Genomic DNA, 25304 nt, shown 5'->3' with positions numbered 1-25304 from the left:
CCTGCTCTGGAAGGCTTATCTTTCCATCTCCCTACCCAAAGCAAATCTATTCATAGTTTTCTGGCCTAGCCATTCGCCACTCTCTTCCCCACCTAGCTGGGCTCACACACCTGAAATACTTCATTGACATCTAAGCTCTGTGCTCCTAGAAAGCTGCTGTTGAGGCAGAGTAGGTCCAGAAAGGAGTAGCCAGAAGAACACGGAGGGTGGCAGACTGCCACTGTGTGGCCAGGTATTCTCACACTGAGGAGACTGAGGTTGATGTGGAAACTTAATTCACAAACCTAATGTGTATTAGTCAAATCCCAGAATTCCGGAATAACCACGGAATGTTTAGGCTGAACCTAATGCTATTACCATCCCCCTCCCCAGCACAAACAATGGGAAGTGGGGAGGGCACTGATCCCCCAAGTGCAATGCTGGATTCCCCAGAGCATATCTTCTCCATGACAGATGTGCCTCTGGAGATCGAAGGTCTTCCACTCCATATGGGCAGGGGAGCGCTGTCAGCTTGCAAAGCGCCCCTTGGTGCCTGTACCCTTCTGGGAACAAACGCTATCTGGAAGGCTGAGCCCCTCTGCGAGGGAGGGTTGAGGCTGTCTCTGTCTTCACTTCAATGCACAACCAGGCTTTGACCCCTGTCCCTCCTGGCCGCCAGAGAATCCTCCGCAGAGACAGGCAGGAGGGCACTGCTTATCCAGCAATGTGGCCCCATGTGGATAGGATCTTCTGCAAGACCCAAGACGGGGAGTGAGCTGACATAGGCTCTCGGGACCTACAGAAGCCCGGGCTCCCAGCCTGGCTGGGGAGGCCCTTTTCTCACTGTCCTTTAACCTTGAGAGGTAAGCTCCAAATTCCTCTCCCAAAGGAGCATCCTGTTAGGAGTCAGGTGCGGGACGTTACCCTGCTGCCTGTTAGTTATCCCTTAAGTATTTCGCATTGCCAAGTCCTCTGCCATTGAAGCTTTCGAAGGTGGCAATGTTAGGGTGACGGCAGAAGATTCTTTCCTTGCCTTTGTCAAGCTTCTCCCTCTAGGGCTTCAGGGCTTCACGGGGCACAAAGTACATGCTCAACAAATCCTTGTTGAATATAACTGATCTGAACCCTGCCTTTCTCTTTCTCTCCTTCATGCCTTTTCCCAGGCAGTTCTTTCTTCCTAACCCTTCCCAGCCTTCTGTCAGTTTCCAGCTCCTCTAGGAAACCTTCCCTGATTCCTCCTCTCTCCTCTGCTTTGATCAGGCATGGCCTCGGAAGCCCTCCCATGCTCCTAGGTGAGTTACATGTGTGTTACTTCAAGTGCTGGTGGGGAGGGAGGAGACTAAGTTTCATAAACACTAGTTTGATGAACCCAGGAAGGTACATACCAAAGTAACAGCCATCAAGCCATAAAGAAAAGCTTAGGAGCTTACAGAAGCACCCAACCGAGCCCAGACCAGCCCAGGCCTCAAACTCTTCCCCAGAGTGGAGGTAGGAGATGAAAACGATGTGTTCATTTGGCCTTCCCAACCCCAGGCCACAGGAATGTTCCTGCAATCAGAATTCTCAAATGGCAAAATCCCTGCAATCAGAATTCTCAAATGGTGAAATCACTTGTCAAAGATGCTACACTGGGCTGTTTGGCTTAGAAATATCTGGGAGCCTGCTGTGCTGGAACACGGTCTCACTGGTGACTGCTACCATTTCAGGGCTGGGGCGCTGAGAGCCGCACAGCTGTGCCCAGCAAAACACTACTGAGACCGAAGGCAGGGAACGTCAAGGTGGTAAGCATGGTCACAGAGTAAAAGCGGGGGGTGGGGGGCTGCTGATAATGTGGGAGAACTTGGGGTGCTATCTCAAGAGGCAAAAAAAAAGCTGGGAATGCTGGCGCCTGGGGTGAGTCACCCTCTGACAGCACCTCCCTCCTCATAGTACTCCCCAGCTCACGCCAGTGGCTGTTGGAATGACGCCCCCACGGGTGCTTCAGCATTCTGGACGGGGCTCCTTCCCTGTTTTCAGATGCTTTCTGCCCTGTAATGGCTGGTGCCTTGCTGGATGGTGCCGTCTCCTCATCTGAACTCCTGGCCCCTCGGGTCCTTTGGGACAGGAGTGTTATCCCGTCCAGCCTCCCTCGGCCTCAGTCTCCTGTTCTCCTCACTGTCAGCATCAACACCATCCAAGTGTCCACCTGTATCAGACACCATGCGACTCACTTCCTGTAATTAGGTGTGTTGATGCCTCACAGCAACCCTGGGTGGTAGATCTTTATTATCCCCGTCTATGATCAGCAGACTGAGGCTCAGAGAGAAGTGGTGACTTTCCCAAGATCCCACAGCTCAAATTAGAATCTGGTCACATCTGATTCCGAAGCCCAGCCTCCAAACATCACATCAGCCTCCTTCAATTCTTAACACTTGATTCTTGGAGTCCGGGGATGAGAGGAAGAGAGCCTTTAAAAGGCTAGGGTAGTAGGGTAGGGGTGGTGAATGGAGAGAGAGGAACTAAGATTCATTGAGAATCTACAGTGCACAAAGTAGCTTAGACTTATTATCTATTCCTGTTTATAATTTTTTTTGAGGCAGGATCTCATTTTGTTACCCAGGCTGGAGTGCAGTGACATGAACATGGCTCACTACAGCCTCAACCTTCTGGGCTCAAGCGATCCTCCCACCCCAGCCTCCTGAGTAGCTGAGACTACGGGTGCATGCCACCACGCCTGGCTACTTATTGCATTTTTTTGTAGAGACAAGGTTTTGCCATGTTGCCCAGGCTGGTCTTGAATGCCTGAGTGCAAGTGATCTGCCTACCTCGGCCTCCCAAAGTGCTGGAATTACAGGTATGAACCACAGTACCTAGCTATTCCTGTTTATGATTCTATGAGGGAAGAATTCTCCTAGTATCCCAGTTTTGCAGATAAGGAGGCCAGAGGTCCAGGGGTGAGGTGAATTCTTAGCATCACATGGCTTTCCTGTGAAAGCAATTTTATTCCAACCCAAGTCTCTCAGAAGTCAAAGCCAGTATTCTGTCCACTGTACCATGCCACCAGCCGGGGCAACCATCAAAAACAGGTTTCTGGCCTTTCCCCATGCCCTCCAGTGCTGGATCAGGGCCCTGGCTCTTGGAAGGACCTTGTAGTCTCTTGGCTGGTAAGCCGCTCGGATGTGGTGGACATGGCCCCGGGGCATGTCCTCGTGAGGGGCTGCAGAACCCAGCTTTGCTCCTGCCTCAGCTCTGCCAGGACAGAGGATGAGGACAGTGTCATAACTGGCCTCCATGATCACAACCCAAGCGATCAGGTGGTCCCTAGGCAGGTGGGCTGGCTTTGGGGAAGGGGCTGCCTGTTCAACAGGGCTCCTCCTCGGGTCGCTAAGTTGGTGAGGTGTGCGGGTCTCGAGCCCACTTCCCAGGTTTTCTCTTGGCACAGCCCGGTCATGCAGGAGCATGCAGGAGAGGCCTCCCTCAGGGGTCCCGCCATGCAGCGCGGATGGCTGGATGGAAACGGATCATGAGGTTGAGAGGGGCCTCTATGTCACCGGGCCTGAGGGCTCACCTACCTGGAGAGACTCCCCACTCTGGAGGCCTTACCTTAAAGAGGGACATTCACACTGAAGCAAACTTGAAAAGAGAGAACACGTACACAAAGAGAAGTTTACTTGGCCAGCATTTCCCTTATTGCCTCTGGCTTTCACTGAGGACAGCTAGGTTTCTGGGGAGGCAAATCACTCCCTCCTATGCTGGCTTCCCCCCATTCCAGTGCTGAAGCCCTGGGAGCCATCATCTCAGAGCTGAACGCTTTTGAGGGGAAGGAATGGGCACACAGCGGGGAAGCCAGGCGTGAGCAGAACATCCCCCACGATCTGCAAGGTCAGAGGATGCCCTTCAACCACACCAAACACATCGCTCTGCCCCTGCAGTCCCCAGAAAAGGCAAGCCCACCAGTAACACAAAAGCGAATGTGCTGCTTTTATTGGCAATTAGACGATGCCATCATCTTGGGATGAAATCCCCAGTGGGATAGACCAGTGAATTTTAGGGTTGGAGATTTTTTCTCCAGCATCAAGAGCTTTGTCTCCAGCCTTGCTGGCTTTCCTGTCTCCCCAACCCCTCACTGCTGGAGTATCTGCCACCAAACAGCCCCCCACTGTGTGCCCTTGCTCTGAAGCAAGCCACCCCCGGAAAACTGATTTGAGTACATGATGGCGCAGTCTTTGGTTTGGTGTTGATGGCACATCGCTTGCACAAACTCAGTTCATTAGGTGGGTGGACAGAGGGTGAACAAGAGGAGTACAAAAGGGAAAGTGGAGGAGGGAGAATACGTAAGAGAGCTGCAAGAACCAAAGGCAGGAAAGTCTCCACGCTGAAGCAGAGGCCACTGCAAACTGCACTGGGTGGGGGTTAGTACGAAGGGGTGTTGGCCAGAAGTCAGGAAACCCAGTTGGACTAGTGACAGCTGGTGATTCAGGGCAGGGGTTAGACAAGGGAGGCTTAGGAGCCAGGGGAGCAGAAATCTCAGCTTAGCAGACATCTCAAGAAGGCAAAAGCCTGGGGGGAATAGAAGCCAATTGAGGTATGTGATGGAACCTGACTAGAGGCCAAATTCCAGCTATGAATCTGGACAATCTCCTTGGTGATAGCTGCAGAGGGGCGAGGCTTCCTGTGCAGGAATGGAAGTCAGACCTGAAAGCTGTTGTGCTGTTGCACCCTTAGCTTTTGTGGTGGTGACCCAGGGGCCCCCAGCCTCCAGCGAGCCAGTCTGGGCAGAGTACAGCCTTGCTGTGCCTGGCAGGCTCTTCCACCAAGGGGCTCTGGAGTGAGACTGGAGAGGGTCAGGAGCTCTGGGAAAATATGCCACTGCATCCTGGCTCTTTGTAAGTGACATGACCTCGCCCAGCCTCACCTCCAGCACCAACCACCTGACAAAACCAGTTCCTCCCTGTATCAGACAGGCAGGGCACCCCCCAGGACACCCAGATTCAGTATGGCCAGCTGAGGAGTGGGGTAATTCACGTTTCTGGAGACTGGTGGCATTCTGGTACGATGCCAGAAGGGCATGGCTTAGAAGCAAGTGGAGGTAACCCAAGAAGGAGGAAACCTGGGGCTCCCTCAGGGGCTTCAGGCACTTGACCAGGTCACCCCGAGGTCTTCACTTTTACCAGATTAGGGCTCTTGTATGGCTGCTTTCCTTGCTTGTCTAAACACATGCCCAATGTCTCCTCGAGGCCACCATGAAATTGCGAGGCTGATGATGTTTGCTTGAACTTGGTCCTGGGTCCCAGACTCCAAGACAAGACACTGTGAGAAGGGAAAGGAGCCTTTAGGGCCCTTTGACTTGGAGTCTAAGACCCAGCACCAACAACTGCACACTGCCCCTGGCTGCCTGTGATCCAGTGACTTGGAGACTTTTTCTCAATGTTGGGTTCTAAACCAGTTTCCCCTCCTCCCTCTGTCAAGACCCTTTCTTTCCCAGCTCTGCTAGGAAGGCCTCAGCCTCCCCGTGACTCTTGGTGGCCTCTGTGGGATGCGCCTCAGCTTCCCCGTGTCTCTCGGTGGCCTCTGTGGGTGGCCATCTGTTTTGAGGTAAGGCTGACTCTGCTTATGGAGCACAGAGCTGTCCTCACTGCTGGTATCTGAGCTAGGCAGGCACCTACATCCCTGGAGTTAACCCTGAGTTGGTTACAGGGGTGCGATGGCATATGAAAACCTCAAGTGAGTTTTCCTACTGGTCTTTCAAGGCTTTCTGAGATGAGAAATAGAGTACGTTCGTTACTGCCATGGGCATTAATCCTATTTAAAATCCATTTCTGCTTTTTTTTTTGAGACAGAGTCTTGCTCTGTCACCCAGGCTGGAGTGCAGTGGCACAATCTCAGCTCACTGCAACCTCCACCTCCCGAGTTCAAACGATTCTTCTGCCTCAGCCTCCCAAGTAGCTGGGATTACAGGCATGCGCCACTATGCCCAGCTAATTTTTGTATTTTTAGTAGAGATGGATTTTCACCATGTTGGCCAGGCTGGTCTCGAACTGCTGACCTCAGGTGATCCAGCTGCCTTGGCCTCCCAAAGTGCTGGGATTACAGGCTTGAGCCACCCCGCCCGGCCTTTCTACACAAGTCCACAGATGACTCGGGCTGGTGCCATTGACGTTTTCAGAAAAGAGCTTTCAACGTAGGGACAGACTTGGGTCACTTTTCCAACCTGCTACCTAGATGTGGACTATTCTTGCCTCCCCACCCCCCAACTTTGGTATTTCTCCTGAGAGAACTCTCTAGTGCTAAGGTCGCAAATGTCAGACATTTAAATAACTTGCATCAGTCTTTAAGGAACTGCAGCTAAGAACTCCCTAAGGATCAACATCACTCAGCTTCCAGGTGTGACCGGAAGCACCTCTCACAATGTCAGCTTTCCGTTTCAGCCTTCCTTTCTCCAGATGTTCTAATTCTCTCCTTCCAACTGAATTCAAACCTACCTAATCAAAACCCTCTCCCCTGATCACCCCCCACCCACAGCATCGAGGTTCACTCTGAAGGTCTGGGGAGGCAGGGAGAGTGGGAAGATGTGCAGAAGATGACCTCAAGGCAATGATTTCATCAGTCTTTAGGAAAGTCTGACCAAGGCAGTTTTGAAACTGGTGGGAGCTCCTGGACAGCCCCACCCTTTCTCTTTGCCATCCTTTCAGGGGGTGATAAGGACTCTGAACACTTCCTTGGCCCTTCAGACAAAAGAAAGCAGCGTCTTGCTCTTTAGTCCCAAGGGGGAGCTCTCAAGAGGCCCAAGGACAGAAAGCACAGGTCCCTTGTTTTCTAGACATCCGGGCAGAGGTGGAGTCCTGCCTGACCCCTGATCCAGGGATGTACTTCCTGCTGCTGGTTCCCAGCCTTCCTCACACCCCCGCCCACAGAAGCACCTCCACTTCTGGCCAGGGAGAGCTTTAAGGGGGTCCCTGCCTGTCCAAGGCAAGGCAACACCTGCATGTTAGTGGAGCAAGTCACATACCTGCCTCCCTCCTAGTTCGCCCTTCCCTCTCTTCCTCTCTCCTCTCTGTCCAGGGATCCCTCAGGCGTGCACCTGTTCGCCTACCCCTGTTCTTTATACCCTTCCGGCCATGTACTGCTCAAAGAGGGATACCTCTTAGAGGGCCTGCACTTTCATGGGCTCAAAGTCTCAAACTGAAAGTTGGGAGCCCCAGAGAGTAATCCCTGTGACTGCCAAGGCTTTGGTAAGGGCTTTGGTAGTAGTCTGGAAGCTGCCATACCTCAGGCAGAGACGATTCTTCATGAATCCACACTCTAAAACTTCCTTTGTGCCTCTTATGATTAAAGTTCTTCCCTACTTCCTTCCCTCCACGTGGCCTCTCAACAGAAGCCTCCTGGCTTCCTCTGCCACACCCCAGAACCTCTCTCTCCTCCTGCCCCTCGCTGATGGTTCCCTCTGGGGCTTCACGGTCCTCTCCAAGCTTCCCCAAGCAGGAGGGGGCTGGCTCCTCTGTCTCTGCCGGTACAGCTGGGGCCTGGTGCTCCAGAAGCCTGGTTTAATGTGGTTTTGCTGAGATCTAGACTCAACATACGTTTAAGTCATTTTGGAGACCTGTACCGATGCAGACAGCTTCAGTCTCATCCTGAGTTTCTGTTGGTTGGGCCTGGATTCTTTACTTAGCACTAGTTCTCATTTTCCTTTGGGTTGATTAACTTAGATTAAATAGAAATTAAAATTCACCCTTCCATCTGAGCCTTTAGTTTCTCCTCCTCTGTTAGGCCTCTGGAGTCCTACTTCCCCGATTTTAGGAGGGGCACAGTTAATCCTGTCTTTAAAGGTGACTTACAGAGGCTCCCAGCCCCCAGCTCCCAGCCATTGGGCAGGCTGGCATGTGCAGGAAGCCCTGTGGCAGCAGGGGACAGCGGGCCCCGGGAGCTGGGGCCCTACGCCCTCTTCGAGTGGCCTGGAGCTGTGGTGGAGATGGGCTAAAGAGGAAGTGATATTTACAGAGAAAGAAGGTGAACCTAAATCTGGCCTGCCCAAGCTCGTGCTATCCAACGAAAACATGAAAACCAAAGGAGGAAGCAAACGAGGAGTGGTGACGGGCCCAAGCATCCAGGGATGTTCAGCCCCATGTGCTCAAGTCTGGCTGAGGCCTGGGCCACACCCATCCACTGACGCTATCCCCCACCCCTACTCCCACCGTGGAACAGATCTAAGAATCACAATATTGTCAATAACAGCTGCCCAGAAAATCTCCCGGAATAGAATGGAATTCCTCTCTGATGGCTCGCAAAGCACAGGAGGGTCTTTTCTGTGCTTGGAGATGGGGGAGGGCGGCTCATCTGACAGTATGCCGGGTGACCGAGGGCTGATTGCCTGATGGCAAGTCTACCCTGCCTGGGACCCCAGTCCCACAGCCCCACAGCACCGGGGCTCCTGCCTAGTAAACTCTTCCATTGCACACCTCTGTCACCTCCAGCAAGCCTGCCAGCCAGCCACCTCAGTTTTCAGTCTGAATGATGGACTGCTTCACTGCACTACAACACAATGGAATTCAGATACACACACTATAACTTTAAGGAGCACAACATGACCCTCTCCCTCTTCGGCAGAAGAGCCTGCTAGGACGTGGTCTTTATACTCTGAGTCAAGCCCAGACTGAACGCTCTGGCAACTGTCCTGTACTACATGTCCCCTCCAACCCGCATCATGGCAGGCCTGGGAATCTGGGAGAGTGCAGCAGAGAAGAGAGAGGGTATGTCACAGAAACGCGCTCGGAGGCAGGGGGCCTCCCAGAAGTTCCCCCAGGACCATCCTTCCTGCAGCCAGTCAGTGAATCCCAGCTTCACGCTCTGTGCTAGCTCCATAGAATGACCATGGCTATTATTTAGTTAATACTTCCCTTTACACTGACTCGTTTAGAAAAAAGAACTCAGTTCTTCATAAAGAAACCTTATGTCTCTGCCATGCATGGAACACTAGTATCGTTTGTCATTTTCATCAAAGTAAATAAATTGAATCTCTATTAAGACCAAAGATGTTCTGTGGCCCACGTCAATCATCATCTTGGGTGCTGCTGTAGTCGGTTACATATTTTCAAAAGTAAACACTTGGGTCCTAAAGACGACGTCTTAGGGAGAGTCTCAGCCACCTCTGGCCTTTGTCATTTTTGCTGTAATACGGGTCCCCTGACTGCTCTTCCTGGGCGCACGCAGCCTGCCCCCCAAGTACCTGGGCCCGACCCATGGTGCTGAAAGTGCATGGGGACCAACTTACAATGCGCGGTTTGAAGGGCGGCTTGATCTTCTTCTGCTCCAGGAGCACCCAGTCAATCTCTTTGAAGAACGGGTGCTGCTTGATGGCGTCCTCGCCATTCTGCGCTGCCACACAGCCCAGGCGCTTGTGGGGATTCTTCGTCATGAACTGCAGAGATGAGGACATGAGTCGGCATTAGTGACAAAGCCCTGGGCCGCACAGGCTATGAGGGATGGATGGAGGTCAGCCAAGGCAGCATCTTTAGCATCGCCTCCCAAGTCTGCTCTTTGCACTTTCAGGGGTCACATCTGTTGGGTTTTCTTTAACTCTTACATAGAATTTACTACGTCCCAGTCACCATTCTAGACATAGTACATGTATCAACTCATTTCATCCTAATGCCCTCCGAGGTACTATCACTATCTCTAGATTACAAACGAGGCACTAGAAGCACAGAGAGGTTAGTTGATTTGGCCAAAGTCACCCAGCTAGCAAGGGACCAAGCTGGGATTAGGAACCCTGGCTCTTACTAACTCTCTGATATCCCTCAGATTCTCAGGTCTTCTCATCAGGGAGACCGAAATCTGATAAACTCATTTACACAGATAGGTCAACAGTCCTTTTTGAGGTAAGAAATAAGGACCAGGTAAATTATCACACCTCCTGCTCCTTTCCTTGTCCTGGACCCAGCCCCTCTCTAACCCACAGGTGAACTTGTTATTCCTATTCAATGAGTCAGACCTGAGGGTAAACATTAATTTCATCGAGCACATGTATACCAATAAAACCTTGAGGAAAAAAGAAACATTTCTGATAGCGACCCGAAATAACGGCCTGTGTGTGTTGTGTGTGTATGTGCATGTGTGTTAGAGACAAAATGTTACGTTTCATGATGTGAAGGCTGAATATCTGTCTAAACAGAAGAACTTCAGAGGATAAACTATGATTCAAAGGAATACATTGTTGGTAGAATTTCAGGCTTCACCAGCAAGGGAGAGAGCCTTTACCTATCTCTTGCCTGGTGCCTTTGGAACCAAAGCGCCTGGCCTCAAGTTCAATGCGACTGGAGGGGACAGCCCCAGATAAAGAGCGACAGGATGTGGAGAGCAGGCGTGAGTCAGGAATGGTACCAATGTACCTCATCTTTCTCATCCACAAGTCAGCAAGGTGACCCCATGCAAACACCCGATGGCCCCCACTATGAAGTCCACACCCTTTGGTTTGGCACACAGGAGCTTCTCAACCCTGTCAACCCTGCTGGCCTGTTGGACTTTGTCTTCCCTCTGGTTGACCGTCCCTCTCTAGTCCCTAGGCCTTCTCTAGGAAATATTCAAAATGCTGCCTCCTCTGTGAAGCCTCCCCAGATTGCCTCCTCTGTTGATACCTTAGACCCTGTGCTTCTGGTTTATTTAAATTATAATTTGTCTAAATATCTCTTTCCCTTGGTGAGCTCTGTGATTTAGAAATGGGTCTTACCTGCCCCAGACCCGGATCAGTGCCTGGTTTCCATTGTACACTGAGCAAATTGTGACGATGGAGCGAGGAGCTAAAGGCTGGGCCTCGGGGCACAGTGCTGAGGAAGGGAAACTGCGGCCCAGCCACCTACTGTTGCACAGGTCGTACACTGCACACTTCTAGGATACAAATGGCCTCCTCTAAAGTTCTGCATCACCGTCACATAGGCAATAGCCCTCGGAGACACACCTCACTTGGCCAGAGTCATGGAAATCCTGCTCTGGCCCTGCCGTCAAGTGACAGTGAGAGGAAATGAAGTGTTTTGAGGCCAAGGGTGTAGTAGACTCCTCCTCACTTCCTCAGCTCCTCCCATCCTCCCTTTTCTGGGAGGGGAAGTATCAGGGTCAGGGATAAACATAGAGCCAGCTGAGGAAGCTGCCCCTGAGCTAGAGGCTCTTCTCAGCAGGAAGATGCTCTTCTCGTGAACGTTTCATCCTCACGAACCGGTGAACTGGTTAGGTATGACTTCTAACTTCGAAATCGCTGTAGGTCAAGGGCTTTCCAGCCTTGGTGCCATTAACAGCTTCGACTGGATATTTCTTTGCAGGGTGGGTGGGGGAGCTGTCCTGTGTATTGCAGGCAGCTTAGCAGCCTCCACGGCCTCTACCCACTACATGCCAGTAGCACCAAAAATATCTCCAGACATTACTGAATGTCTAAGAGAACAGGACAAAATTGCCCCTAGTTAAAGGCCACTGCTCTATGGCCTCGAATATAAAAGGGCTCAGCTGGTAGTCTGGCAGGGGACTCGCAGGGAGGTGTGCTGGGCTGGTGCTGGGGCCCGGGATGGTGGCCAGCTCTGCTGGGCATGGTGTTCTGGTGGCCTCGGGTGCAGCTGAGGTTTTTCCTTAGCTACTCAGCTGACTTGTGAAGAGATGGGGCTCTGGGAATCAGGAGGCAAAAGCTCCCATGTCCACCCCAAGTTAATTACCCAAGAGAGCCCTCTGCAGTGATTCAGAGTTGCACCTCCAAAGTGTAAGTAGAGGCAGAACCAGTGAAGACTTGCCTGTTGCAAAATCTCATTGAGTGGAAAATGCAAGATGCACCATCGATAGGAAAACAAGATAAGTGTACAGCATTCCTACAATTGTATAATACAGATAAAGAAATGAGACGTTATATTTGCATTTGTTTGTATATACCTAAAGAGATTCCAGAAGGATATACAAAAGCCTCAAAACAGAAGTAGAGTGTGTGGGAAAGGGACAGATGGGAGCAAGGATGAGACAGAGACCTTCCACTGTGTGCCATTTTATGCTTTGTGTTTTCATTTTTAAAGCATGTGATCAAACAAGCAAGCAAATAAAATATTTAAAGCCTAAATATATAAACTGAACAAAGCAGAATTTGAAAAGTTGGACAATCAAGTCCCTCTAAGTAAGTTTCCTTCCCAATGGGTGACGTGCCCTTCCTAAAGTGCTTTCCGCCTGGGAGCCGCTTGTGGATACTGAGAGTCTTGCTGAATGCCTGGCCTGGCAGGTGCCCTGTATTCATCTATTACAGTCCCTTCTCGCCTCCCTTTGGATACACGTGAGTCTCCTTTCTGCACCCAGTGCTGTGGTGAGTGATGAGACACGGTCCCTGCCCTCACAGGGCATGTGGAAGAGTAAGGGAGGCTGAGAAAAAAACACATAATTGCTAGAGAATCAATGAGCTGAGACTGTGCTGAATGCACCCAGAGAAGCTCAGCAGGCTCTGTCAGTGTGACGGGGAGAAGCCTCTTGGGCAAGGAACTTGATAAAGCCTTCCCTGAGAAGCAACACTTAGGCTGAGACCTGAAGGAGGAATAACAGGTAATTAGGCAAAAAGGGCTCGGGGGAGAGTGGTTGGGGAGAAGGAACACTAAGGACATGTGGATTCTGTAGCCCCTGGACATGGTCCAATGTGGCCAGAGCCCAGCAGATGAGGGGGAATGGCTGACGGGGAGTCGGACCCCATGCAGTACCTTGGAGGCTATGTGGAAGACAGAGGTCTTGATCTAATCACAATGTGCGGATCTGGATGACTTTTAGGTCATGAGGCATGAAATGGCTAGGGCTGCATCCTTAAGAGATTACTCTGATTGATGTACAGAGATGAGAGGAGGGCAAGAGGAGATTCTGCGGTTCACCAGGGGAGAGGTGGTGGTGGCTCTGATGGGGGTAGTGGGGAGGAGGATGGAGAAAGGTAAGTCAAACGGAAGAGGTTAGCAGGGAGAATGGACTTGATTGGCTAGCTGTGATGGGGAGCAAGGGATAGCACCCCAGTTCTGGACTCTTCAGACAGGAAGACAGGGTACCATTTGCTGAGCCAAGGAAGTTGTGAGGGAGCAGATTTGAGGGGGATCATCCAGAGCTCAGTTTGGGGGTATACGGAATGTGAGGGACCCCTGGCCAGCCCTCTGAGCGCTGACATGGGAGGCAGTGAGTGAGGAATGGGAAACACAGGCCCGGAGGCTGGAAGACAGGTCTGGTTGGGGATACCCCTTCCTGAGTGCAGGGTGAGAAGTGGGAGAGTGCCGTGCAGGGAGAGCACAGGGTCCCCAGGGGGCCTGGGGCCCAGGCCTGAGAAACAAGAGAGGCAGTGATCAGAATCTATCTGTGAAGGAGCTGAACAGCGGCCAGTGACTGACACCAGCGAGGAGCTGGGAAGATCTGGGTTCCGTCAAAGAATGTCACCCAAGAGGGACCCATGCCAAAGTTTTCCTTGGCTCCTACATTCCTTTTTTTTTTTTTTTGAGATGGAGTTTCACTCCTGTTGCCCAGGCTGCAGTGCAATGGTGGTATCTCAGCTCACTGCAACCTCCAGCTCCCAGGTTCAAGCAATTCTCCTGCCTCAGCCTCCCGAGGAGCTGGGATTATAGGCATCCACCATCATGCCTGGCTAATTTTGTATTTTTAGTAGAGATGGGGTTTCTCTATGTTGGTCAGGCTGGTCTCAAACTCCCAGCCTTGGTGGCTCACACCTGTAATCCCAGCACTTTGGGAGGCCAAGGCAGGCAGACCACATTCCTTTTAATTGAACTAGTTACAATCGTTTAACGTTTTGAGATTTTACATAAAAATCTGGATTTTGTGCTTCTCTTGGAAAGCCAGATCTGGGGAGGTGAAGTCCTCATTGCTGCCAGGGGATCAGCAGGAGCCTCAGTTTACCCTGCCTCACCCAGTCCCATTCACCTTCCACGGCTCCTGCTTGTTGTATGCAGGCATTTAACTTTGCAATCTGTGAGAAAATGGGAAGAACAGAGAGCAAAGAGCTGCTTCTGTTTTTCACCAGTTGCATAGCTCCTGCAATGTGCTCGGCACCGTTCTCAACCCTTGGGATGCGTCTGAGGAATAAGCTGGAAATGTTCCTGCCCTCGTGAAGCTCACGATCTTGTGGAAGGAAACAGACAATAAACATAATACGTAATATATATAGTAGGTTAGAAAGTGGAAACTGCTATCGGGGATCAACTAAGCAGGATAAAGGCGGATAGGGGAGGGGAATGGGGTAAGTTTTAGTTTTTTGTAAAAGCCTCACGGAGAAAATGCTACTGAGTCAACCTACGAAAATGTCAGCACTCAGAGGGCAGCAGGAGAGGGGGTAGCAAAGGAGGAGAAGCAGCCGCCTGATGCCAGAGGAGACCCGGTCCCAGAGGGCAGGGACGAGGAGGCTTTAGCATGGCGGGACTCAGCTGAGCCAGTGAATGTGGCTGGCAGGCTCCGAGGCAGGGATCCTGAAGGCTTCACAGAGCCACAGGGGGGCCAAGGAGAAATAGGGGTGGGGGTGAAGTGCCAGGCAGAAAAGTGCAACAGAAGTCATTTCCACCAGTAGCAAGAACCACGCTCGGAGAGAGTCCCAGCCCAGGACATGCACTGAATTTGGAAAGTTGGATAAACTAGTCTCCCTAGAGAAGACTAGTATCCCTGAGGCCTCATCGGCTTGGGGCAAGGGCGGAGGACTTTGGAGGCTGGCAGGAGAGGCACCCTCCAAACCACGCCTCCCTAGCAGCCAGAGCTACCTTCTGGGTGTACAAGCCAGGTCACTCCCCTGCCTGGCGTCTCCGAGGGTTTGCCCTGCACTGGGAATCAGTGGAAGCTCCCGCGGTGGCATGAGTCCTGCACACTCAGACACCACCGTCCCTTTGTCCTCCTTGTGCCCACTCTCCCGGAGCTCCTTTTGGTCTCTCCAGCCTGGCAGACGTTTCCTAGCACCAAGGTCTGTGCACTCGCTGTTCTCTCTGAACAGGCACCCTTTCCCCAAGGAGCCACCTGACTGAAACCTCCCCTTAGTGTCCCTCATGGGATAGGTCTTTCCAGACCCGAGAGCACCCCACGCAGCCTGTCACTCCCGGTTTCCTGAGCTGCTGCATGTGTCTTTTTGCACTTGTTACCATTTAGTGTCATACACAGTCATTTGTGTGTTCATGTATTCACTAGTCCGTAAGCAGGGACTGTGTTCTTTGCATCACCAGCACCTGGCATAGTGCCTGCCACTAAATATTTATGGAATAAATGAATACATCATCATTACTAGATGCTTAATACACATTTGTTCAATAAATGAATGTGTGAAGGGAATACTCTATTTACCTCCTTCGCTTCTCTTATCCCACCCGTGGTTACATATTGATAACATTTTTAATTTATTAAAAATAATAAATAATAAATAATCCCACTGGATTGGAAACTTCACAAAGCAGAGACCACAGCTCACCAATACTTATTCAGCATCTGGCACCACACCTGGCATGTTGGAAGTGCCTGATAGTAGTTCACTGAATGAATGAATGAGGAACTAAATGAATGAATGAGAGACAGGGAGGAGAGTAGGGGCAGAGGGGAGAGAAGGAATGGAGGTGAGGGAAAGAGGAAATGAAGGAGGAAAAAAAGCTACAGAAAAGTAACATGTTCTGATTTGGAATTTTCTAAAGCATGGTACGTGCTTTAGAAAATACGTGCAAAATGGTTTTAGGTCTTTCAAAAAATTTTATATGATAATTTTCATTAGGCTGGGTGTGGTGGCTTACAACCTATAAACCCAGCACTTCGGGAGGCCGTGGTGCACGGATCACATGAGGTCAGGAGTTCGAGACCAGCCTGGTCAACGTGGTAAAACTCTAACTCTTCTAAAAATACAAAAATTAGCCAGGCATGATGGTAGGTGCCTGTAATCCCAGCTACTTGGGAGGCTGAGGCAGGAGAATCACTTGAACCTGGGAGGCAGAGGTTGCAGTGAGCTGAGATACCCCCACTGCATTCCAGCCTGGGCATCACAGAGAGACTCCATCTCAAAAAAAATTTTTTCTTTGTAAAATACATATAGTCAGGTAAATATTGGGAGTTGATTAAAAGAACAAGAAAAACAAGTAATAGTATAGAGGGCAATTGAAGATGGCAAATTTCATGACTATGACATGCAAACGACTGAATTTTGGGGCATTTGGATTGGGGGAAGCAGCCAAGTCTGGAAGTCATGGTTCCTGGGCTGTTACCCTCATCCTGCCTTAACTCAGAGGGGTGACCTTGGGCAGACTGTTTCCTTAACTTCCCTGCACCTCAGCTTTCACGGATTTCAGGGGACAAGTAATATCACTTACTTGACATAGTACACGTGTTGTTACATTGTAGAGATGGCTGTCCTGAGAAAGCATAAGGAGTTTTCCCATGTGAGAGATTATTCCCAGGGCTGGGTCAGTCTCTGCGTAATGTTTCTAAATCCAGCAAGACTGCATGGATTTCCAGTGGACCAGATCTTTGCTCTTGGCTACTGAGCCACAGTGATGCTGTCATGGACACAGGTGGGCAGTGACCTCCCTCCCTCCCTCCCCTCCTCTCTCTTCCCCACCACAGGTCCCTGATGAAGAAAGGCATAGGTAAGGAAGGGACGGAAGTAGCAGAGGTGATGTTGGCACAGTTGAGTTGCTTCTGTTCCCTCTGAAACGCGGAGGACACAGATGTACACGTGTCTTATCTCAGGAAGCACAGAAATGTGCTCTTTTTCCCACAAAAACAGCAAGTCATCTCGGCCCCATTCTCTCGGCAGCAGCCCTCTGCACTGTGCCTGAACCCCCAGCGGCAACTGCCCTTAATCCTTCCTGTTCTGTGGTCATGAGCAGAGGTGGGAGGGAGAAAGCTGGACAGAGAAAGGGAGGAAAGAAAGAGAGAGAGAGAGAGAGAGAGAGTGTGTGTGTGTGTGTGTGTGTGTGTAGGGGGAGGAGGCCAGGAGGGCACAGCCATGGGTGAGGGGCAGTGACTCACAGCTTTCAAGATGCTGACGGCCTCCTTGCTGAGCCAGACCGGGTACAGCACGTCGTCATGAAGGATGGACTCAAACAGGTCATCCTCGTTGTCGGCCTCAAAGGGAGGCTGTCCAGCCATCATCTCGTACATCAGCACCCCCAGGGCCCACCAGTCCACGGAGGGGCCATACTCCAACTCCTGCAGGATCTGTTCAGGAAACCGGCAAAGTCAGGGACCCTCAAAGGCTCCCGCCCCAGTCACACTGTGCTACGTATGCCTGTCGGAAGGACTGCAATTCCAACCTGCTCCTCCCTACAGCTGAGTCCTAGTCCATGTGAAGTTCTAAATCAGCACATTCGGAGACAGTCGAGTTTGGAGGCACCATGTTGGGGGCCAGCTATCATCTTCTCCAAAGTCAACATCGACGGTCTGTCTTCCAGCAGGAACAAATCACTATTTCTTTGAGCACCAGACAAAGTTCCTGACTCGCATGAGGGTCATATTTTAAAAACTATGTATTTAGACACTAAAATCAGGGCCAGGGAGCACCATGCAGACAAAGAACAAGCGAGCTCTAAGGAACTGACAGTGCAGTGAGGTCAGGCATCTCATCTCACACACTGTCCAGGGCACGGCTCACCGCCTGAGTGGAAAGGTGAGCAGAGGTCTGCTTTAAATGGTGCAATGCTGAATTTACCTGAGCCTTGTGCTCCTGGAGAGGAAACTGCAGTGAGTAAGTCTCCCGCACCTTGTAATGGTCTACCTTATCAAGGACGACTATACTCTTGCATATTCTAAGAAAGAACCCATTTCTACAGTTCATCATGATTCCCATAAGATCTACTGATGAATCCCTCACTTTGCCTGCCTCTTTGAAACCCTAGGCCTCCTTCCTTCCCTTTGGGGCCACCTTCACTAATGAAACTCCTATTGGAATAGCCAGAATCAAACCATGCCCTTGATTGTCTGGTGCATTTTGTCTTTGACAATGGTCACTTGTCTTATCTATGCTCTCTGTCTCTTTTTTTTTCTCTAGCCAAATGTGTAGAGTCAACTTCACTTAGATTAAATGCACGTATGACATGATGCTACTGAATACAAGACATCTGCAGTGGCTTATGCTTGTAATCCTACCACTTTGGGAGGCTGAGGCAGGAGGATCACTTGAGTCCAGAAGTTCGAGACTAACCTGGGAAAAATAGTCAGACCCTGTCTCTATAAAAAATAAAAAATTAGATGGGCATGGTGGTACATCTGTAGTCTCAGCTACTTGGAAGGCTGAGGTGGAAGGATCACTTGAGCCCAGGAGGTTGAGGCTGTAGTGAGTCATAATCATGCCACTGCACTTCAGCCTGGGTAACGGAGTGAGACCCTATCTCCAAAAGAAAAAAAGATCTTTTCTGATTGGCTATTCTATTTGGTCTGCTTTCCATAGACATATGTATCATAAATACATGATACACATACACACACATACATATAAATACATAGCAAGTCAATGATGTGTGAATAGATTATATATGTGTATGTGTGTGTATATATATGTATATGTGTGTGAAGACCAGATCAAATAGAAAAGACTAGAATTTAATATCATCTTTTGGCTGTATAGAGCTTTATATTTTGCAGCATGCCTTTAAAATACAACATATGCATGAACAACTGATGTAGCAGGTCAATGATGTGTTTGGCTCAGAGGAAAAAATAAGTGCTGAGCTGTCCCGTCTACTAAGGAAGACATCATGAAGTGACATCTTCATTCCACAATTATTTTCTCTTGTTACTAGAGTGGGATTAGGCATGGCTCTGCCCGGAAACAGGAGGGTGGATGAGATGACTTATCCGGGTCCACAATTCCATAAAGAGTTTTAAAAAGTGAAGGAGGAACGAGGTTGGAGTGCACGTCCTGCAAGGAGCAACATTTTGAGGACCCTGAAAAAAAGGGCAAAGTTCATGCTTAAGTCATTCCAGCTCACAGGACACCTCGGGCAGATGACTTCTCAGGCTGGGGACAAGGCTCCAATTTAGTTCTTAGATTTTGTGGCGGTCAGGGAAGAGGAAGCTGAATTCGAGTGTCTGGATTTTCTGTGGTCTACTGAAAGTATCCTTCTAGAGGTTACAAATTACTTAGGATTAACTAGAAAGACTTGGAGAGAAGAAGCATTTAAAAACAGTTAAAACATTCAGTTTAGGAATCGTCTGAATTTGGAATGAAAAGGAATGTGAGAAAATGCAGCCAACTCTACAGTACTTGGGGCTGATAATCTGTTTAGCTAACACCTTTGGTCTCAGCCCAGCGGTTAGTGTTACTCGAGCTGTAAAGTCAGAGCTATGGGCTCCACCATGCTGAGGAGCAGTGATTCTGCTGTTCTCCAAAGCCAATGCCAGCTCCTCTCTCAATCTTGAAAGACGCCGCACCCAACTTAAGACCCATGCCTGTTCCTACATTTGCAGTCCCTTCTCACTTTCCACATACCACTGTGTTGTTAGTTATTTTTTCATAGTCAACTGTCTCCCCAGTGCATCTGTAAGTTACCAGAGGGTAGGAGCTCTAACGTGCTACTGAGCCCACTGCCATGGCCAGCCTGTTCTATCATCCAGGAGACAGTCAACATTCTGTGACTGGCTGGCATGCATGGCAACTGTGTGTATCTACCGGGCATGCTCCCTTCTCTCCTGGGCTCAGGGCACACTGGGTGCTACGGTGGCTGCGCTCCAGCGTCTCGGAGGAAAGCAGCTGGGTTCTGTGCCTTCAAGGGGTGGGGAGAAGGTCACTTGTGAATGTTGAGACTGGGTGGTGCAGTGGAAACCGCAGAGCCCTCCCGCCACCCTGCTCCAGGCCCCTTCCACAGCATTCTGGTTTTGGGTGGCATCTTTTGTAAAATTCCTTTGAGGCTTGGCCCTAATTATCTGCTTCCTAATTACCTGTCAGCAGGGGATCTGGGCAAAAGGGCAAGGCTTCCATGCCACGGGAAGGCACCTGGAGTGGCAGCCAACCCCTCAAGTGCGTCAGAGCTGGGCGAGAAAGGAACAGGCATTGGGCCTGATGATGCCAGGCATTACCAAGGGCTGGTGGCCACTTCCTGGGGAGCAGGGGCTGGGAGTGGAGAAAGCCGAGGGGGTGCCATGGGGCATAGCATGTGGTAGGAAGCGAAGCCCTGGGGGCAGAACTCGGGCCTCCAAAGGTGTCTCTGGTTTTGAGGTTAGCTCAGCACCTTAAAACCTCTCCCATGTGAATAGAGGTGTCTGCTTTCTCAAGCATTTCCATACTCTAATCTCATTAGATTCTCAAAGCAGCTTGATGAGGTGGGTAGGGCAGGAGGTATGGCTCCCATTTGAAAGATGAGAAATCTGAGACTCAAAAACATTTTGCGACTTCATCAAAGTCACATGTGACTTCAGCAAAGTGCATTTGTGGTCAAGGCTGGACTTGAGACTCAATTCTCAGGACGGTGTTTCCTATCCCATCACACAATCCCAAAATGATGGTAACAATGAAGCCAGCATTTAGCCACTGCTCCCTCTGAGCCGGGCACTGGGCTAATGCTTTAGAGGCATAATCTCATTTAATCTTCCCAGTAGCCCTTGATGAAGGCATCAGTACCTTTATCAGCTGTCATTTGCCTATAGGATGACCAGGGATTATTACTGCCAATGCAGAGATGTTTTTGCATGGTGGGTACAAAGGCTAGAGCAGGAAGGAAGAGTGTCTGTGCTTCATTGTGAACAGAGATCAGAGTTGTTCATTGTGAGTCTTGCTAATGGATTGCCTTTCATGAAAGTTGAGTGGCTGTTTTGTTCATCATAAAGTGAATGTTCTGTCTTGGGTTGGGGCCTTAACTACACCACAGGCTGTCAGCTGTTTGACTCTGCATCGGTTTACAGAGCAACTGGAACAGAGGATTCTGACAGTGAAGAGTGAACAAAGAAGACGGGAAAAGCAGTTCCCTGCTGAAAGCTCTCACTTTCATTTATTGCTCCTTGAAGGTTGAATTCCTAGTGTTCTTGCTAAGGGAATACACTGCAGAGGCCAAAATCCCTACTCTTCAGATCTCTTAGAAGTTAAAGATTCAAAAGAAAAATTACCTATTACCCATCGCCTTCGCGTTGAGATGTTCCTTGGGCCTCCCCTGTCTTGTCTGGTCTGTGAAGGCTCCTGACTGTCAGTCCCTCACTCCCTGTCTTCTGAGCTGCACTGCTATGGTCTCCCTTCTTCCTGAGATGGGTCTGATTAGGACCCTTCTCCACTGGAACCCTGAGTGGGTCCACAGATCCTGCAGGATCAAGGCCACATTCCTGGGGTCTTTATCCCAATCTCATTCATTACTATGAGCACCAGGAAACCCTATGATCTAGCTACACTTTTTAACTTTCCTGGAAAAGACCAAGGGTTTTTGACCCTTGGCCTTTGCTCATGTTGGAATGTCACAGTTCTCATTTTTCAACAAAACTTACTAAGAACCTGATTTGTGTGCCAGATCCTGGCAGTACCCAGATTAGAAACACAGACCCTGGCCTGGCACAGTGGCTCACGCCTGTAATCCCAGCACTTTGGGAGGCTGAGGCGGGCGGATCACAAGGTCAAGAAATCGAGACCATCCTGGCCAACATGGTGAAACCCCGTCACTCCTAAAAATACAAAAAATTAGCTGGGTGTGGTGGCACGTGCCTGTAGTCCCAGCTACTCGGGAGGCTGAGGCAGAAAAATTGCTTGAACCCGGGCAGCAGTGATTGCAATGAGCCAAGGTCGTGCCACTGTACTCCAGTCTGGTGCCTGGTGATGGAGTGAGACTCTGTCTCAAAAAAAAAAACAAAAAAAAAAACCACACACACACACACAGACCTTGCCCTCAGAGGATCCAGGGCCCAGGGACGCTGAACCTTCTCCTTTCCTGCCCTGCCCCCATTCCAATCCTGTTGTTTTCAGAATACCCTCTCCACCCATTCCGTCAAAGGAAATCCTCATTCTTTACAACTCAATTCATCCACCAGGTGCTCCAAGAAGCCTTTCCTGATCCCCGAGGATACCATCTTGTTTTATGTGCCTATTTATTCTGCTTCATTAGTTGTTGACTTATCTGCCACTCCCTTTAGACCAAAAGCTTCTTTAGAAGAGGGACAAGTGTCTCAGTCAGTTCTTTATCCCCTCATTGCTTTGTGCCTAGAAGGTGCTCAAATAATGCCCACTAAAAGGAAATGACCTTGGGATGTGCTAACACCTATCCACCATGGGCGATGTTGCGTGGGGACCGGTACTTCCTTCCCATCTTACATGTCTCAGAACCATGAGGATCATTTTGGTTGTCTATGACAGGCCATGTCTTAAACCTGAATCATATCACACTGGGTATCTCTCAGTTTGGGCAAGATTGACCTGGAGAAACTCAAGGCAAACAAACACTTTGTGCCGAGCAAAACATTCCAAACAACTTTCACGAAAGGCAACCTACTGGAGTGGGCCACAGTGACTGTCTCTGATGTCTGTGCATAATGAGGCACAGTCGCTCTTTTCCTGCTCCATCCTGTGTGCCCACAGCATAGAATTGCAACCACGCTGGAAATGGTAAACAGTTCCTGGTTTTACTGTAAACAAATTATAGCTGATAAAATGAAGTGCTCCTATGATCAGTGATGCTCCTTGATTCTGATTTTATTTTTTACTTTTCTTAAAAGTTGAGATAGGGTCTTGCTTTGCCACCCAGGATGGAGTGCAGTAGTGCAATTATGGCTCACTGTAGCCTCAACCTCTTGGGCTCAATAGATCCTTCTGCCTCAGCCTCTCAAGTAGCTAGAACTACAGGTTTCCACCACTATGCCTTGCTAATTTTTGTATTTTTTGTATAGACAGGGTTTCACCATGTTGCCCAGTCTGGTCTCGAACTCCTGGGCACAAGCGATCTGCCTGCCTTGGCCTCCCAAAGTGCTGGGATTACAGGCGTGAGCCACAGTGCTCACCCTATTCTGATTTTAAAGACATGAAAACAATAATAAAAGTCAACAAATTTCTCTTGTTCCTAGATTTATTGGTGGTTCTTGACTAGGATGGGAAAGAGATGTTCTGTGAGAACTTACCCAGTTTTGGGAAATAGCCTGTTACTTTCATTTTACTTATCATCTCCCCAATACTAGAACTTCTTAACAAAGACATCAGCCAACTTTTCACCTTCCCTTTTCTCCCTCCTCCCTAGAATCCACCCTGGTTTTCCAGAGCCTTCTCCCAGCACCACTAGATGCCCCCAGTGCATGGGTTTGGGCCCCTGCCTCAGTCCTGGCACCAGGAGGAGGTGGCCCTTTGCACACAGGTCTTACCTCAGGAGCTATGTAGTCAGGAGTCCCACAGAACGTGGTGGTTGTCACACCATTCAGAATCCCTTCCTTGCACATTCCAAAGTCAGCCAGCTTGCAGTGACCTTCTGCATCCAGAAGGATGTTGTCCAGTTTCAAATCCCTACAAGATAGGCCAGGACCATATTGTGAATATTATCACTCACCCCAATACAGTCTTCTTGAGTTGGAGGTATATGCATATCTTGGGGAAATCTCCTGAAAGAAGCCTGCCTTTCTTGAAACCCATCTCAATCCATGGACTCTCATGTTGGTCAGCCCCTAACGGTACCTCCACTTTCTTCAATAAGAGGGAGAACTTCCATAACCCCAGGAATATATCAAGACTGCTGTGGTTTAATAGATCAAAGTCAGTAGGTATACATGGAAACCCTGCTATGCAACCAAATTCATATTAATCAGATCCTGCAATGAGAAAAAGCAGCATCTACCCCCGTCCCTTGTGAACTAACCATGGGGATCAGCTGGGGTTCCCAGCGTGACACACAGGGACATCAAGGAAACAGATAAAACCACTTAAGAGTCAGGCACTACTTTATGGAGCACCACCTATGCGAGCTACTGTGTGTCAGAACGGGAGACCACCAACAGCTAGTGCAGGCAGTAAGGGCTTCGGGGAAACAGTGCCCCTCCAAAGAAACTTGACTAGAAGGTAAGGGTTAGACAGACTGTGAGGAAAGAAGATGGGAGACAGGAGATGGCCAATATAACTGATGCAAAAGCTAGTGGGGAGGCCAGAGAATTGGGCCCCGGTGAATGTTGAAACAAGACAGGAATGTTTGCAAAGAGCCTGGAATGCTAGGAAAAAGAATTTGGAATGCATGCTAAGAACAATGAGCATCCTGCCTGCATGAGCACAAGCATTTGTGAGATCCCTTTCCTAGGGGCAAGCCCACTGGGTGGGGGAAAGATCTGGAGGCGGGAAGGAAGGCACGTTGCTTGTAATCACCTGGACCCACAGAGCCCATGTAGTTCTGTGTAGCCAGCAAGAGCCACAGGGAATGCCAGCCACAACCAGTACAGTTCCCTTGGGGCCCGTTTTACACTTTGGAGTTCCGGATAAGAATTCCCTGCCACCATGCCTGGAAACCCCAGACCTGACCCTGTAGAAAAACCCAGACTAGATGGTGGTCTCCATCCTGGACTCCCCACAACAGCCACTCTGGGATGGAGGGTGAAGGGTCTTGCAAAAAAGGCCCATTCCTCTGCACACAGAAAGCAGGAGGGGCCTGCTGGCATCAAGATGTGAACTCTAGCCATCGCCAGGGATCCAGGCCTGAGTGCAGAGGTGGGGCAGGAAGCACTTTAAGACCTGGCTGCATTGTACCCATGACCCCATTTCCACTTACAGCTGGGACTTCTTGAGAAAAAAGAGCATATAAAATGTGCTGCTCTAAGCAAATGCTCACGAACTATAGAAAGAACAGTGAGCCCAATGAAACCAGGCCCCTGGGACCAGGGTTCCCCCACCTCCATCCTAGCCACTGTGTGTGGTCGAGGCCCAGGATCTGGCTGTGGGTGAGAAAGCACTGAGACAAACACTGGGCCGAGACCCAGGGCCTGAGTTTGCAGCACTGACTGTAGCCTTGTCCTGGTAAAGTCACCTTGCTGGTCTGTGACCTCATCTGGTGAATCAGAATGACACGCTCCTGCTTGTAGATTTATTTGAAGGACTAATGAGCTGTGTGTGACTATAGAAGGCCTCTAACATTGTCACATTCACTTTCTTCATGAAGGAACCAAGTTCAAGGGAACTGGGTGAACTGTCTGCCCACTTGCAAATGCCTGAGTCTTGAGAAGCTGACAGCTGGGGCCCCACTGAGTCAAATGCCCCTCTATCCCTCCATGCTACAGTGTCCAGTGCTGCCAACCCCCATGGCACACACGGTCAGCACGAGGGTGATACTGATTGGAAAAGGAACAACAGTGATGCTTCTTTATGTTACTTTAAGCACTTCCCAGTTCATGAACCACACTCAGCACTGTGAGTTCCACTAAACAGTTCCGTGGAACAGCACCATGAATTAGGAACAGCA

General features: G+C 50.0%; 1 protein-coding gene across 4 annotated transcripts in view; it reads right to left on the bottom strand.

Annotated features, from left to right (window-relative positions):
- Nucleotides 1-25304, bottom strand: part of PRKCE (protein kinase C epsilon) — a 533961-nt gene that overhangs the window by 18330 nt on the left and 490327 nt on the right. For 3 of the 4 annotated variants that reach the window (XM_003926751.4, XM_039477786.2, XM_074396764.1), the window contains 3 exons: nt 23233-23371; nt 16942-17130; nt 9227-9373 (listed from right to left, as the gene is read on the bottom strand). In XM_003926751.4, the coding sequence (XP_003926800.1) occupies nt 9227-9373; nt 16942-17130; nt 23233-23371 (475 nt within the window). Of the gene's footprint in view, nt 1-3561; nt 3592-9226; nt 9374-16941; nt 17131-23232; nt 23372-25304 lie in introns of those variants that run through there. The other variant, XM_010337457.3, reaches the window with a different exon arrangement.

The sequence above is a fragment of the Saimiri boliviensis genome, chromosome 1 (assembly GCF_048565385.1).
Source record: "Saimiri boliviensis isolate mSaiBol1 chromosome 1, mSaiBol1.pri, whole genome shotgun sequence".
NCBI lineage: Eukaryota > Metazoa > Chordata > Mammalia > Primates > Cebidae > Saimiri > Saimiri boliviensis.
The sequence above is the reverse complement of the archived record's forward strand: the minus strand, read 5'-3'. Positions and strand labels throughout refer to the sequence as shown.